This window comes from Falco rusticolus, chromosome 7 (assembly GCF_015220075.1).
Source record: "Falco rusticolus isolate bFalRus1 chromosome 7, bFalRus1.pri, whole genome shotgun sequence".
NCBI classification, from domain to species: domain Eukaryota; kingdom Metazoa; phylum Chordata; class Aves; order Falconiformes; family Falconidae; genus Falco; species Falco rusticolus.
Genome location: NC_051193.1, coordinates 34449143 through 34465293, shown reverse-complemented (window position 1 = coordinate 34465293; position 16151 = coordinate 34449143). Strand labels below are relative to the sequence as shown.

General features: G+C 41.7%; 1 protein-coding gene across 3 annotated transcripts; it reads right to left on the bottom strand.

Moving 5' to 3' along the window:
- Positions 1-1009: 1009 nt before the first annotated feature.
- Positions 1010-14860, bottom strand: GMFB (glia maturation factor beta). 3 transcript variants are annotated; one of them, XM_037394468.1, is made up of 7 exons: positions 14744-14860; positions 12442-12538; positions 11848-11897; positions 10844-10893; positions 9723-9805; positions 7466-7539; positions 1010-4887 (listed from the first exon to the last, which is right to left on the bottom strand). In XM_037394468.1, exons 1-7 carry the CDS (start codon positions 14744-14746, stop codon positions 4816-4818), a joined length of 429 nt encoding a protein of 142 aa, XP_037250365.1. In that variant the 5' UTR covers positions 14747-14860; the 3' UTR covers positions 1010-4815. The 3 variants fall into 3 exon arrangements, with proteins under 3 accessions (XP_037250365.1, XP_037250363.1, XP_037250366.1); XM_037394466.1 differs by lacking the exon at positions 14744-14860 and adding an exon at positions 14269-14651; XM_037394469.1 differs by lacking the exon at positions 14744-14860 and adding an exon at positions 14210-14641.
- Positions 14861-16151: the final 1291 nt, after the last annotated feature.

Here is a 16151-nt window from a genome sequence, read left to right as displayed (position 1 = left end):
AGCATACTCAACAAACAACAAAGAATGTCACAGGACTCCACAGTTGATCTCACCCTCGATGTGAGAGCTATTTAAAGGGAAGGAGAGTGGGGGAAAGGAATAATCAGCTGCTCTTGAGAGTCATTCTTCTCCCACAGCAGCTTAGGTGTTTTTTTCAGAGCTTTGGGCAACAGATTTTGTTGCAACATACTTAGGTGACCAAGATGCCATTCAAGAGCACAGCTGCTTCAGCACATCTGGCATTTTCTCCTCTTGCCTGGGGGAGAAGGATGTTACTTCTACCATTAATGCTATTCTTCAGCATGGGCAGAAACAGTGAATATCAGCTACCAAAGCCAAATTACTTGGTCAACAACATAAGAAAAAAAAATCCCCAAAGATCAGGAAAGGAAGAAACAGTCAGCCAGAATGAGGAAAAGGAGTGCTTCAATCAAATTAATCTAATGGTCTCTTGAGCAGGAAAGAGATGAGCCAACAACTGTGAGGAAAGGGTGCAACTAAGTTCCTTTGGCTTCTTTCAAGCTTTGAGGACCTTGACAGCCACTCTGACACTGTTCACTTGGCACCTGCACTCTATAGTGTCATTTCACAGCTCCAGGTTATGCCGGCAACCTTGACCTTGTGGGAGAGATGTAAAATAGAAGTCTATGTGGTATTCCAGAATGAAATGGAGCCCCCGTGCTGTCTTGCAGCTTACAAGTATGCTCACTTGAGTTCTGTGATACAAGGTGCAGAGCAGCAGAGGCGGATGGCAGTTATCCTGCAGTATGCCATCAGATGCTGTCCTCCCCTCTCCCTGGCTGCCACCCTTCACAACAGATGGAAAGAGGAATTATTTTAGGTAGAAGAGCAAGCGAGGGAGTACGTTCAAGCCCACGGGGTGCTGCAAGTCCAAAGCAAACTCCAGAAAGCTGAGAAAGGGAGGAAAATCATACCTACTATTAATACATTTTCCTGTCAGACACCCATTCTAGATGTGCTACTTTGCAATTAAAACAGGGCAACACAATCTCTTAATTAAACATTTTATTTAAACCAATACAAGCACCACGCTTAGCAAAAAAGATTTGGTTTAAAGTAAACATGCAATGTGAACTAGCAGAGACTAAACAGCATATGGAAGTTGTACTGGTTACCAATATTTTCATGGAACTGCCAAATTCTCAAAACTGGCCATGACCCTCTCGCACCTTTTAGCAACTGCAGCACTGGTGCCAACCAACATGTCACCGTACACAAGTCAACCAAGTCTGGATCACGTAACAAACACAAGAGTGTCACTGCCCCTTCTCATGTCCCATCACACCTCCATTTCACAGTTACTAGGTGGCTGTATCCAAAAAAATGTTGCATGATTATTTCTTTTTTGAACGCATGAAAGTGAAGAATTTAACTCCCTTTGCATGTGTGATTCAGATCCCTGTTACTAGTTTAACATTGTTTCTGGACTAGCTATTTTACAGTTAAAGATACAAAAATGGAATCCTGGTACAAATGCGTAAGATGCTCCTTTGGAGAAGTGAAAAGGTGTCAACACCCGCATTATTGCCTCCTTTGATAGATCAAAACAGCATTTATGATACTAGAAACACACTTAAACCATCAAATACCAGAATTTGGTTTTTTGTTAAAAATATTCAAACAATACAAATCCATTTTATGGGCTGACATGCAAACTCATGCTTTAATTCAGCTTACCATCGATTAATAGGATTAGAAGAGCTGTATCCCAGCCATCTAGTCAGTATTTAAAGCAAACCAGATTAATTGTGGCAGAAATCTCCCTTTGAGAGACTGTTAACTCCAGGCCAAGGATTTTACGGCCAACTCACTAACTCCTGAAAAATAGGAGCTCACAATGGAAGATGCTGACTCTCAGACCTTTAGCTACAAAGGCTCCCACAGGTGGCATTAATTTACATTGCCCTTTAATTTGAACGCTCTTTAGAGATCTGAAAATTCAAGACAAACGTACAATTACAGATGGGCAACTCACTAGTAAAGCACAGTGAGAACATACTGGCCTTCTGAACACAGACACATCTGCCTCCCACTGATGTTATGGGGGCAGCAGTACAGAAAATACAGTGCTAAAGATAACTTGGGAAAAATAGGTTAGAAAACAAGTATTACTTGTGCAGGAAAGATTTTGACATAATTAATGTCTTTGTTTAATCAAGTATTAGCACTACCTGTATCTGAAGGGCCTAGGACAGTAACCAGCAGACAGCTGCGTCAAAACACTGCATTAAAAACAAGGAAACCACAAATAAGCCTAGAACAGCAAACATCCTCTGCACACTCATTCTCCAAGTGCCTGCAGCTGCTTCCTCGCTTCCACAGCTCAGAGAAGGGAAGGAGGTACAGCCACCAAGCAAGGCTGTTTGAAGAATAATACTGGTGGGCTGAGCAGCATCAACACCCTTCCCATGAAAGTGGACTTTAACACTCTCATCAGGATTTGTCTGCTTTCTACAAGACTTGCAGGGCAGTGCCAGAGGCAGAAAGTCCTTAAGCAGAGGCAACAACAGCATCCAAAGCTAAAGAACTCAGACTGAAGATAGAGCCATAAATAGCAATATTTTCTTGGCAGAAGGTGGAGTGATCCAGAGATGAAGAATCAAATTCAATCATTTGCCTGCAGCAGCTCCAGCTCCTCCCCTCACCTCCTGAGAGACAGGCCCCTTTTACAGTTATTTTTGTCAAGACCTGTGCAGCAGCGGTTGGATGCTGGCAGCCCACCAGTGTACAAAGTACAATGACAAAGATTGTTAATTCAGTTTTCCCCACTGCAAGTCAAGCTGAACATTACAAGTGACAGCTTTCCTCTCACCCACACTGTACTTTGACATGGCTTACCTTTAGCACAATGCCAACAAAACTAGATCCTTGCTGTTTCAAGACTGGGACTTAGAATGACACTATTCTTTAAGCCAAAGTCTTACTTATACAATGCTTGTCACAAAATACATTGTTTTTATTTATCTGTAGTACACAAAGATCAAGCAACAGTTTCATAATCAACATTTTTTTTGTCCAGGGAAGTGAAACTGTGTTTCCAGTCACTGCACTAACACAGACATTTAATTACAAGCATTTCTTTCCCACGCTGAAAGATCAATTTAAGTGGATCATTCTAACATGTATTTTGAAAAGCTCCCCTCAAGTCAGATTTGTATACAAATAAATGAGTAGTAACATCAAACTCAGAAGAGATTTACCAACAATGAGGACCTTTGCAAATTAATTCCTTGTGATCTTAGAGGAAGTAAGTGTTTTAGCACTATCACAACATATGTTTACTACCAAAAAATAAACCTTCTTTCAGCAAAGGTTTCACAGCATGAAATACTGGCCTCTAAATTTAACACTGCATTCCTTCTCACCAAACAGATTTGTTAGGGCAGCTGTATTTTAAAGTATGTTATCAACAGGAAGCTGCTCTTATGCAGATACTTACTCAGTAGCACAACAAACATGAGCAAGACAGTGAGATACTGTCACATGAGTACTCCTTTTGCCACTGCATGGGCTGAACATGTCCCATATCAGACAACTACTCTATTCAATATAAAACAGACCTGTAAAAAGACTGGTCATTTATAAAAGTTAAATACTATTTTCACATTAGAATATTTGCTGTTTCAAAGAGATGAACCGTAACTAAATGAAAATCAAGTTATCACTTATGCAAAAGCTCTATCTGGAATGTAATTTTGACCAACAAGCAGTTAAGAAAGTTAAGAGACTGTAAAGTACTCAAAAGCTATGTGTGGCCAACTTTTATAACAAAAAGTGATACAAATCATTCATTATCATGAAAAGCTTTAACCTCCTGACTCCTACAAATGGAGTAGATGACAGGAATTTCAAAGAAAATGAGGTTAGCTTTTTTTTTTTTAATCAGATGTCAACTGCAACACCAGGCACTAGGAAAAAATGTTACTTCGATTCTTTAAAGTTTTTACCAAATTTGTACTAAGTGGCAGTGTAAAATTCTCAAGTCATTTTAAAGCTAACAAATTAAAGGCACACAGTATTAGCAGGTGTTCATATCATAGGAAATGAGCAAAGAGGTAAACTCTGTAACAGTGTAGTAAGTTATATATGCAAGACACCTGGTATGAGAGTAACCAGAGTTGTAATTCAGCCCTTAGTTATCATCTAGTTCCTGTAAGACTGTATCAGCATGAGAACTGGACAGTCAAAGCTTTGCCCTGAAATTTAGAAAGATTTGACTCAGTCAAGTGAGGAATTACTGGAATGACAAAAATTAGTTCCAAGCATTTGAGAAAGCTCACGTGGACTCAATGGAAAGATAAATGGATGGATTTGCTATACAAGGATTTTGTCTTTCTAATACTAAATGCTTGCAGGGAGTAATTTTCAAAATTGAAAAGACATTAAGTCAAAAAGTCTGTAAAGTAAGTAACAGTACACAATTTCTGCACATAAATGGCTAGTATGTGTCATAAGGATGCATTTGTAGCTCAGAAAAAGTTAGCATCAGCTTCCAAATTATGTTTGTAGATACAAATCCAGAACTGAACTATTTTAGTTATAGAAATATTAGTCACAAGAGTGCAAAAGGAGTCCCTGCAGAGGAGTATTCCCTTTTAACAGGTACAAATAAGGAAACACCTGCAAAGATTTGTTACTTCAAGGAGACAGACCTGCTATTCTTTGCACAAACTTTGCACAAGAGATACACTGCAGGAGACAGATGTAAATACAGTGCATTTTTTAGATGTAAGTATTCATGTCTGGTTCCAGTATTATCAGGATGGTACATAAATACTTATTACAGAGGTTTTCTTAATGGAAGAAGCCCAGTTTCTCACGCAGCCATTCTTCAGTTAGGTCTTCTGTATTTCTTATTTCAAATACCTAAACAAAATTGCATTGTGTAAATTCTTGAGGTGATGGTACATGAAAGGGGTAAGCATACAAGGCAACCAGTACCTTTTCCACACAAGTAGTTTGAGCTGTAATAAACCAGTAACCAACCTAGAGGTTCCATGTGCTTTCTTGAAAGGATCAATTAATCTTCTCAAATAACATCAGTACAAAATATGCAACACTAAATGGCAAGGAATATTACTAACGAACAAGAATCCCATAATTCGTATTGCTAGAGTATGTGAGAACAGCACATGTACAATACTTTATAGTTACTCTGAAATGGCACCATTTCATATGTATTACCTCAGCAAGAAGATTGTCTGTTTTAAGACTACAAATGAATTTAACCTCTGGACTGGATTTAGCCCAAAGTTCAGGAATTTTGCTCAGCCCAAGAGGGTTCTCCTTTTTGAACTGTTCAATTTCTTACTTGAACTGAAATAAACCCTTAGTATCCAGTAACATTGTTTTCCCTGAAGAAACAAGCCCGGGATACCTCAAAATAGGAAACTTGGAAAAAAACCCAAACAAGACCAAAGACAAACAACCAAACCCCAAAAACCATTAACTCAAAGCTTTGCTGAAGCCTTAAAACAAATCTTTAACACAGCCTTGAAGCAGAAAAGACCGGAGACATGAATATACTCTTTACGTTCCATACAGGCAAGTGACTGTTTTGTTGGGTTTTCTTAATACCCTTGAAGAGAGGCTAAGTTAATTCTGTATTGCTAACTGGAACCTTTCAGATGCCCACAAATCTTTTCAGAAGAGTCAAGTAAGTAAATTTTGCAAATCCACAGGCCTTCAAAAGTGGTGCTCTAAGTAATGAAAACAAGAAAACTATTTTAAATTGAGACTGTTGTTACTACTCTGACAACACAGAAAAAGGCTATGTCAGCACTTTATCAGTTATCTGCCCCTCTAATGGTATCGAGTACATAGCTGCAAAAAGCATGCTCAGGCCATTAGAATGGATGGGATTTTGTAAGACTCACAAAACAAGCTTCTCGGTTAACCTGCTGTTTGGAATGAGCTTCCTAGTTAGTCCTGTTCTCAGCCATTTCACCATTTTAATCTTCAGGAAGCAATTCAAGTTCTGTATCTTTTCTTCCTTATTACCCATTTCTGCTGCAGTAGACTTTGGACACTGTTTCTTGTATTCAGTGATCCACTACTATCAAATAATATTAAGGGGTTTTTTTTGTTTGTTTTTGAAGTAAAAGATAGGGGGGATACCTCAAAATTCAGTGTTATAAGAAAAGATCAGCTTAACAGAAGGCAAGTTAATATGCAAGTCACTGAAAAAAATAACAGGACTCAGTTCAGTCACATGCAGCAAGCACACCAGGAGGAAGTCACAGCATGAGCTAAAATGAAACATAGCTCAGCAAGCAGCAAGAACAAAGCACAACTGAAGAGCAAGTAAGCAACCTGAACTGGAGACAGGCTATCATCTCCAGCTTCAGAAGGAAGATGATCATGGTCCTCTCTATCTGCTCCTAGGCTTTCATTCAAAAGCCTTTCAGACCGAATTTCTCCCACTTGACAGGTGATAGTATCTCCAACAGAGCTAGTCCTCAGGCTTTCACCTTCTCATCAACTTTTCCTTCTCGCTCACTGAAAACTGCCTTCCTCCTCATGGAATTCTTCCCGTCTATCAAAGATGCTAGAGTTCTCAGGTCTCTAAGACGCACTTTCAACTGAACTGAAAAAAAATATATTTCTTGGGGCTGTACTGATTGATTCCATCATTTTATCTCCTGTTTCCCTCCCATTTACCCGTCAACTCGATGTCCAATCTAAAACAGAGAGGGCCTTTTTCACAAAGTACAGCTAGAACAAGTAGAAATTCACAGTTCTTTTATGGGCCCAATGTACATTTGTACTGCGATGTCAAAGGACTAAGGATAAGGAATAACAAAAGTGAACAGTGCTTTTGGGGAATGATGAAATCATTTCACATTGTATGAAAAACCTGAAGTGACCACTGACTCTTTAACTTTACTGGTTGAAACTAAAGTTTTAAGAAGTCTAGGTGTCAATTAAGTAGAGATTTCAAAGGTCTCCAAAATGACAATTAGGTGGCTTTTTATTTTTTAAATATATATACACCTAGGCCTAGTGAATGCAGTGATTTCTTTTGGTCTTAGTACTGGGAGAAGCAAACACAGGGAGATTTGGAATTGTTCAGCACTTGGCACATACGTTACTTATCCTGAAGGCTATGTTCTGCAAGTGTACAGCCCCATGAACTGTGCAGCCACACCAGTCTGCACCACACCATGCTGAGACTTCAGTCTATTCTTCCCATCAATAAATTCATTCCCAAAATAAAGACAGCCATCCTATCAATGGATATTTTAGTTTTAGAGAACACAGTTCCTCCTGTACCCTAAAACTCCAGCAATCCCCACGCCTCTCTCCAGTCTTCCTACAACAGAATCTGTGCACTGTAATTAAAGTCTCATAACATCCTTCTTGTGATAGGTTCAAGCAAGACACAAAACAGCTTCTGCAACCTGCATTTAAGGGGGAGACAGTTATTTCAACTAGTCAATTATACCTTAGTGAGCTCAGCTGTCTGTACAAGCTTATTCTTGCTTCCAGCATACATCATCTGCTGTTCAGGCTTACATCCTGTAGTTGTTTGGGAAAAAAAAAAAGGGGTTGTTTAGTTATTTTGACTGCAACACTTCAAAAATAAATTTTATTTTTTTTTAAAAAAAGAATCCAAACAAAGCTGAAGTCTCCATTCAGAAAAGTGACCTACTTCTTTATATACATTATCATCCTTGCTCTTACTTTCATATCTAGTACTTGAAAAGCACTTCCAGAAGTAGTAAGTGTACAGGTTGAAGTGGTGGTCTCAACATGCACCTCCACTTCTGCTTAGACCTAACATCAAATATTGCAGCAGTCAAACTTGAATCACAACAGCCAACTAATCAGCACCTCCTGCCACTACAGTAGCTAATTACACAACATTCTTTGCTCTTGCTATTTCTAGAAGATGTCCATGCTTTTGCTAGTTACACTTACGCAGATCTTTATACCATGTGCCTTTGAGCTGGAGTCAAACTGAGAACAAACCAAGTCAGTTTGAATTTGTTGTTCCTTCTCCTAATCTCTCCCCAGGTGAATTGGCAGCTCAAAATGACTCCCTACTCCCACAGAGCAACTTCAGTCACAGTTGAAGTTAACTGCTGTTTAGAGTCCCAACTAATGGCTCATTGCTTCCGACTCCAGTATCAGTCTAACCACCGACTTATGTTTGAAGAACATTTTTTTGAAACAGAAAACATCAAGAAAAAAAAGGCTTTTTTTTAGAAGTTGCTTGCTTACAAGTTTCTAGATACAAGTGTACTTTTAAATCTTGCCACCCATAAAGAACATTGTCTAAGCTCTCTTTTCCTATGAAGTACTGCAAGTCTGCCCGCTTTGTTATTTCAAGGTCTCCCAGGATGTTTTTTACTGCTGTTCTAACTCACAAAATAGCTATCCTTCAGAAGAGAAGTTAACACCTGTAACATTTCTCAGGTAACTACAGAAGAATATGCTCACTAGTTGCTCAACTCTTTTACCTACCTAGTTATTTTAGGTCCAAATAATGAAGTGTAAAACAATGCAATCAGTTTATCTTCTTCTAGAGTATAACAAGGATAACCCAGTAACACTATCAAGCTACCCTATTACAATTCAGAACAGACTGTAACCACAGAGCAATTCAGCTCTTTAAGTCCAAATCAAGTCACAGATTATTTGGGTTCTATAAAAATTACACAGCTCCCCATGCAGGTATGTCTATATCAAGTGTTGCTGTGACACAAGCAGTGGAAGTCACTGCTCTGTATAAACCTGGGATGATCCAAGATCAGTGTCTTTCTCCCTGAGCACAGTGCATTCAGCCAGCACTTTCACCTGCCCAGATCTGGGTTATGGAGTCCTCTCCCTCCTTTTCACCCGTAATTGTGACAGCCCTTTAGACCTTCACATGAAAGCGCTGTTTGGAGGCATCCTCTGTTGTTGCCCATTGCACAGAGCCCCCCTGGAAAACACTCCTCTTGAATCCTATCCTCACCCTTTTAGAGCCCTGTTCCTGTCACAGGTAGACATGGGTTCCCATGCCCTTCTGAGGAGAGGGATTTCCTCCCAACTAGTCCCTAATATCTGAAAAGCAAGACTGACAGAGATGAACAGAAACCCTCAGGAACAGAGGTGGTATTACCCAGCCCTCTCCCCATTCATCTCCTGAGCCTTGTCTGATTTCCCAAGATCTGAGGGGAGAGTGACAACAAACACATTAGGTTAAACCTACATGAACAGATGCAGAGCGCTCCTGGCTCCTTTCCTTTAGAGGAGCATGTTGCTGAGCACACCACTAGAACACAGTGGGCAGGCACATTTAGAAGGATGCAGCTTTTGGCCATCTAAGCAGGAAACCAACACTTCTGTTCAGCCATCAGAAATAGGAAAGAAAAAATCTCTTCTATCATACATCTTAAGTGCCCTAAATGTGAACCCCAAAGGCAGCAAAGACCTTCAGCAACCTCCAGGTAGATCTGGGCAGAGGAAGTGTTCACACCTGGCATGAGCTGATGGTGAGGATGAAGCTAATATACTAGTGATTCCCTGCTGCCAAAGAAGGTCTCCAGATAATGCCACAGCTTTACAGTGCCTTGCTTCCGGCAATGGCATAAGCAAACCTAGCCTTAAGCATCTGAACCACAACTCAAGCATTAAGCACTCATTTTATCTTCCATAGCAAATAATATTCCCATATTTACAACACATAATAGCTACTGTTCACAATGTTCACTCACCAACTGGACTGGAGAAGATAAAGCACAAGGGATAAGAAACTCTTCCATCATCATGCTGATACTTGTAACTATACACAATAAATGTTTTTTCTGAGGTTAAAGAAACTAAGAAATAAATGTTATTAGGATCCAATCCTCAGTTATCAGAGCCTGATGCAGGTATAAATAAGTCTTGCATTCTAAAAGATGCTTTAAATTTGGTAAGTAGTCTCACTGTTTTCCTGTTTTCACTTCCATATTTGACTTTTAGAACTGATCCCACCTGCCCTTACCAAAGTCTACCATAGCTGGGCGTAAGGGCTGCCTTGGTATTACTGTTTCACATCAGAGCTAAAAATTATCCTTTCATCACTAATACTCCTCTCCTAGCTTTGTAAAAAGAATTCCCACATCCACCAACATGTTTCTGGCTTGATGAAAGCCAAATTCCTTCTTTGCAGACTAAGCACTTTATTGTTTCAGGTATTTTTGCTCAATTTGAACTCAAGTTTTCACTAGGACTCCTGCTTTATAGTCTACTACTACACTACAGTCATGAAAGGAAAGATTCAGAATGACACATGGGATAGCACCAGCCAGCTTTTAAGGCTAATGGTGGCAGGTATTTTCTTTGCTTATAAGTACACTTTTTATTTCACCTAGCTGAAGAATAATTTATTTGTCCCTCTTTTTTCCCTTTTTAAAATACAGAGATTCTTCCCTAGACCACATGCCTACAGCACTCCCAGAATCAGTAACTGCAGCAACATAGCAAGGGCCACATCCTAAGAAAGTACCAAAACAGAACCCAAGTTACACAGGCAGTTTTCTATATTCAAAAATAGCCACATACAAAACTGGCACTTTTTTACTCATTTCTTTACATTAACAGCAGCGTGGCTTTGCTTTACTTCCCCAAACATTATATAGTCAAAAAGAAAATAAGATCTTGGGAAAGACTTAAATGGTCATTGTTTCAACAATGGGACAACTGTTCAGTGCATCATAGAACTGATCCCTTGGTTATCTCACAAAGTATCAGTAAAGTCACACTACAGGCAGGTATTGGCCTAAAAAGGTGAAGTCCAACTTTGTACAGCTTGCAGGAGTAAGACCAAATCCCAGCAGCGCAAGAAGGATATCGAGGTTGTCTCTCAGGCAGCTCATCTTTTAGCTCATCGGGAGAAATACCCTGGTAACATTAAACACAAGCAACATTTGAACAAGTGATCTTGCTGGCGTACTATGAAGGCTAAAGCAGAATAATGGAAGAGTAAAACATCTGTAAGTTAGATGTACATCTACAGCTGAACTGGTAATGATCTCTCACTTAAATTACTAGAGCAGTTCAGGAAAATTCATGTGCTAACAAATTCCTATGACTAAACGTAGAATTAATGTTAGTATGAATAATCATCCCTATTTTAGGCATAATGAGTTTAGGAAACATTTTTGGCTCCAGTTGGATATGCTGGCAGCTACCATGCTTATCTAACTAGTGCTAAACAGAAGTAAGCAAGCACACAGCAAAAAGTAGCTGTTAAAATCAGCTACATAAATGGTGCTTTTGAAAAATTCAGTCCTTCCTCCTTGAGCAAGAAAAAAAAAAGAACCCCCGTTCTATTTAAATGTTACATTAATTTCTACATTCTGGGGAATAAGAGCTATGGTTAATGCTCAAATCCCTGGGAAGGATTTAATTTTGCCCTATGTACCATTAAGAAACACTACACACTGGGCTGACCTTATTCTGCCACCTATCAAATTTAGAGTCTGCAGAGGATTAGCAATCCTAGCTTCTAATTGATGGTAGACCAGCTCAGAGTCAAATATGCAGATCTACGTGGAAACACAGCAGAAATCTTTTCAAAAAGCCAGCAGGTGCCAAAGGTACTTTTTACATAGTTTTATGGTAACAGCTTTAAAATAACCTTTTTGTGCAATTAATTAGTCAACTCAATTGCTTCTGCATAGTTCCACTATTAATAGTGCTGTGCTTTACATGCAGAGTGACCATGCATTTAAATAAGCTCATGACCCAAATTAGATTAAGAGTTTGATAACAATTTGAAACTAAGGCAGTACCTTAGAGACAACAATACATTGCAGGCTGAAGATATTCTTATTTACAATTCATTTAACAAACCTCATGCTCCTCATCCAGTACCACCAACTGCTTATCCTTGTCGATTTTCACTACAAATCAAAATGAAACATAGATCAATGTTTTCTCAATCAATTTATATAACATACACATGAAGCTTTTTAACATTCCCCCACAAGTATATTCCTTGTGCTTCCATTTTGCTTCTTCGGCGTGCCCCAGGACTTCATAAAAATCATGGAAGTCAAGAGAAGCATACAATATAAGCGCTGTTCATTGTGATACACTCCTAAATTTTAAAGACTGAAACGTCAAACTCCCCTGCTTAAAGGCTACAAAATTTATGAACTCAAAATGACTGTGCCTTGACATTTTCTACTATCATTTCACAAAGTGGTAGACTGAGCTGCAATCAAGCGTAAATACTCAACTAAGAGCAAATGCTGTCTTACATCAGAAGAACACACTGCTTTACAGTTAAAATTACAGACAGAATTAGAAACACTGAAGTTCATGTGAGAAACAGCCTCTTGGCTCCCATTTACCCGTTACATCAGCAATATTACATGGGAAGGAAAAGAGAAGACAGGATTTTCTGCAAGACCTTGCATTTTGTCAGATGTGTTTTTAACTTACTTATAATGGCAGCGTTGTTGGTTTCTTTACGAAACCGGAATTTTCTTAGTTTCTCCACCAGGTCTTCAGCAACATCACAAACCACCAGAGACTCACTCTACAAAAAGGAAATGGCAGAGGGGAGGGAAAGATAAATCTTTCTAGTAAACCAGAAAAAACTCCGCATGTCACGCATACGTGCACATAAACCCTACCAAAGTGGAACTGCATGCGGCATGTCCAAAGTTTTAGAACTTACACGTATACCAGAAAAACCATCGATGAGGTTTCTGAAAATAACAGAACTCTTATCTGTTTTAATATCTCTCCTCAATACCACACAATTAGCTAGAAATATTAGCTATTCCTGAAGTGGGATTATCCTCACATCTCTTACAAGTAAACAAATTTTACAGTTCATTTGCCAAGACAAGTCCTGAAATAAGGAAGCCCCTCAAAGTGGCAGGAAATGGGTTAAAGTAAGTATTTAAAGTAACAGAAGCTACTCTTAGTATCTCAGAAGAACACAGACACTAATCAAGGATCACTGCTTATTTTTACCCACCAAAACATTAACTGAACTTCGGAGATTTACATACACAGAAAGCATTTAAGGCATTTTTATCAAAAAGCATGCATACTTTCCCCACGTGCTTCTCTGTTACTAACTCCAATCTTTTTTAGAAGTGTCCAGATAGCATATTAGTCATCACACTTAAGATGGAGAAGGAAATGATTATTTCACAAGCAACCATGCAGGTTATCTTCCATTACACATGCAACTTTTAAACTGTACCAAGCCAACCACTGCCATTTCCTGAGCAGCATCTTATACACACAACCTCTACTGCCACAGTGAAGAGGCACATGCCAGTTAGATGAAGAAAAGATATTTAACATCTCCAGTTTATTCATATTACTGTATTTATAAATTCTTAAGGCATCAAGGCTTTTGTGCCAGAGCAACTGTATTTTAAGATTTGTTTAAAAAAATTGCTCAAATTAAAAAGAAGAAAGTTGTAAGATTACCTATCACAAGCTCTACTAAAGAGGTGTTTCATCAAGACAAATCACTACTTACAAATGAGAAGAAAGTTACTACTTAAACTCCAAGTTCTGTCTCCTCATGTTCAACATTGGTTTGTTTGAGAGATTTTCATCAAAAAGCAGAGGTGTCTCTCCTTCTCCACTTACAAAATCACCTTGCAAATATCCTATGCTTGCTGTTACTCCTAAAGAGACTTCCACCTTGACCATATTCTGGCACAAAGTCTTGTGCCTCTACTCCCTTTTAACAGCTGGGGAGGAAATCAGGCTCTGCTGCGACAGGACAGGTCAGGCACTGTGTGCACAGCCTTCGTTATTTTGCTTGTTTCCCCAAAACTTTAAAGACTGTTCTTGGCTCCCTCTGAACCACAAGTCTCATTAATACCCACTCTTACCATTTCAGGTCTCTATTTATAAAAAACAACAGAGTTTAGGGCTGCATTTCAAGGCTGAAGTTATATTCTTTTACCAAATGCTCTTTTCTGAAGGGAGCATTTCTCCTAGTCCTCTGGGCTCAGCCATTTCCTAACATCTTCCAGCAAACACTGCAGGGTAAGCAGTGCTTGTTTCACACCAGTGCAGCCACACAAACATAAATCCCTAAGAGAAGTTGAAGGCTGCGCTGGCAAAACACATCAGATTCAGATCAGCTATCGGGGATAAGCTGGCTCACCAGTGCTTGGTTTAGTAAAGACCAAAGAAAGTCAAAGAGACAGGAGGACTGCACAGAGAGCGGGCACACCTGCCAAGCAGCACGGTAGGGGGGTGTTGCGGTTGGTTAACCTCAGCCACCATTCATACCAGCATTACGCTTCACGGTTTTCAGAACACGATTTAGCCGTCTGCCGAACAGCCGCTGGCAAGGCAGGTCACGACTTCCTTTTTAAACAGCTGTTTCTTCACTCTCCCCCCGCAGGCTGCCAGCCCCCAGCAGAAAAACAACCGAGAAGGTCCTTTTGCCGGCGGGGCAGCAGGTGACACGGCACGGCCCGGAGTGTCGGGCGGGGCTGGGCAGAGCCGGAGAAGCCTCTCACGGCGGCGCCTCGCCGGGCAGCACCCCCAGACCGCCGGCTCGCCCTGAGGGGCCGCCTGCCCCCGCTGCTCCGAAGGCACCTGCTCTCCCCTCAGAGCCTCCTCCCCGGCCCGCCAAGCCCGGCCCGCGGGGACACCAGCCTCACGCCGCCCATCCCGCCTCAGCGAGGGGAACCCCCGCGGCTGGGCTCCCCGCGGCCCGGCCCGGCCCAACCCCCCCTCAGGCGGTACGGGCTTCTCTCACCATCCTTGCGCGCGCGCAACCGCCTAACCGCCGCCGCTCGCGCGCCAACAACGAAAGCCGCCGCCCGCCGCCTCCTCGCTGGGCTGCGCACCCCACTGCGCCTGCGCGGTGAAGACCCCTCGTCTCCCCCTCCCCGTCGGCCAATCAGCGCCGCCGTCCCAGCCGGGCGGGCGGTGTCACCCGCCTACGGGTAGCGGGAAGGTTCAAGAGCGGCGGGGAGCGCCCCACGTGCCGCAAAGGGCGGGAAGGAGGGAAGGGGCGCCGGCGCTCGCCGTGGTACCACGTGACAGCCCAGCCTCGCACTCCGCAGTTCCCCGCCCCGTTACCGCGGCGCCGAGGCCCCGCCCCTCCCCGCGGGAGTCATGGCAACGGGACGGGGCCGTGTGCAACCGGTGGGCGTGTAGCCGCGGGGGGGCCTGTCGAGGCGGAGGAGCAGGCTCAGAAGGTGGGGGGCTCGGTCCTTCGGCGGTTAATGCGGCCGTCGGGGTGGCGAGGGAGGGCCGGGGCTGAGCATTTAAACCCTGATCCGTGGAGGGGCCTCCTCCTGCCGAGGCCAGGCTGGCATGTCAGCCCGTGGGCAGCGCCAGGCAGCCACGGTTAGAAAAGGCCCTTAGGGCCTGTTAGTAACTTCACATCCTTTCCTAAAACACCTGAGGGTATACACAGTAAAATGGCTGTCAAAAAAGCCACAGCTGGAGTGTCTGACTCTGTAAACGTTAGGAGATTCAAATATGAGGCACAAATTGGAAGTTCTGCTGCTCATGGTCCTTCTTGTTTGGACAAGTTGAGCATAATTCTGGAAGTAAACCAGAATTTGGAGCTCACAAATATGAGAAGGGAGTGCAAGGCAGGCACTTCTGTTCAGTAACAGGCTGCTGGTGGAGGGCTGTCTCAACGCTGGGCCAAATATCTGACCTTCTTCATGCTGCTGGGAATTTAAGCTGCTATAACAAAGAATGCCTTCTTCACACTCCTGTAGTGGGAGTTAATTAAGAATGCTATTCGTTTTTTTGCTCAAAGAGAATGAAAGTATAGATTAAGACTTTGCATCTCAGGTACGACCTCATGCAAGCTATATTAATGACTTAAATATGGGATCTATTTATGCAGTTTTTCAATGAGCGCTTCAGTAAACCACATGGAAGTGCAGGATTGTCAAGCAGCTGTTGAAGCGTCACTTGATCTCTGTACACTCTTAAGTACAGCTATTTCCTTTGTGGTATCGTGTAGGTAGGTTGCTTATTCATTTCAGTATGCAAAACATATTTCTGTAGCACTCTATTTAGAAGTGGAGGTCACGGGAGGAATTTGGCAGCATCCCATCTCTACTGGAGGTCGGTTCCCCGAGTGTCAGGGCTGCTACAGCTACGGCACGGAGGAGTTTGAAGGCGGACGGCCACATAACGCA

What these genes read in the sequence shown, in the direction of transcription:
- GMFB (XM_037394466.1), bottom strand. An exon ending in TACTGGATGAGGAGCATGAG is followed by an intron (nt 10,894 to 11,847) that starts GTTTGTTAAATG and finishes TAATGTTACCAG; the next exon opens with GGTATTTCTCCCGATGAGCT. An exon ending in TATCTTCTCCAGTCCAGTTG is followed by an intron (nt 7,540 to 9,722) that starts GTGAGTGAACAT and finishes AAACAACTACAG; the next exon opens with GATGTAAGCCTGAACAGCAG.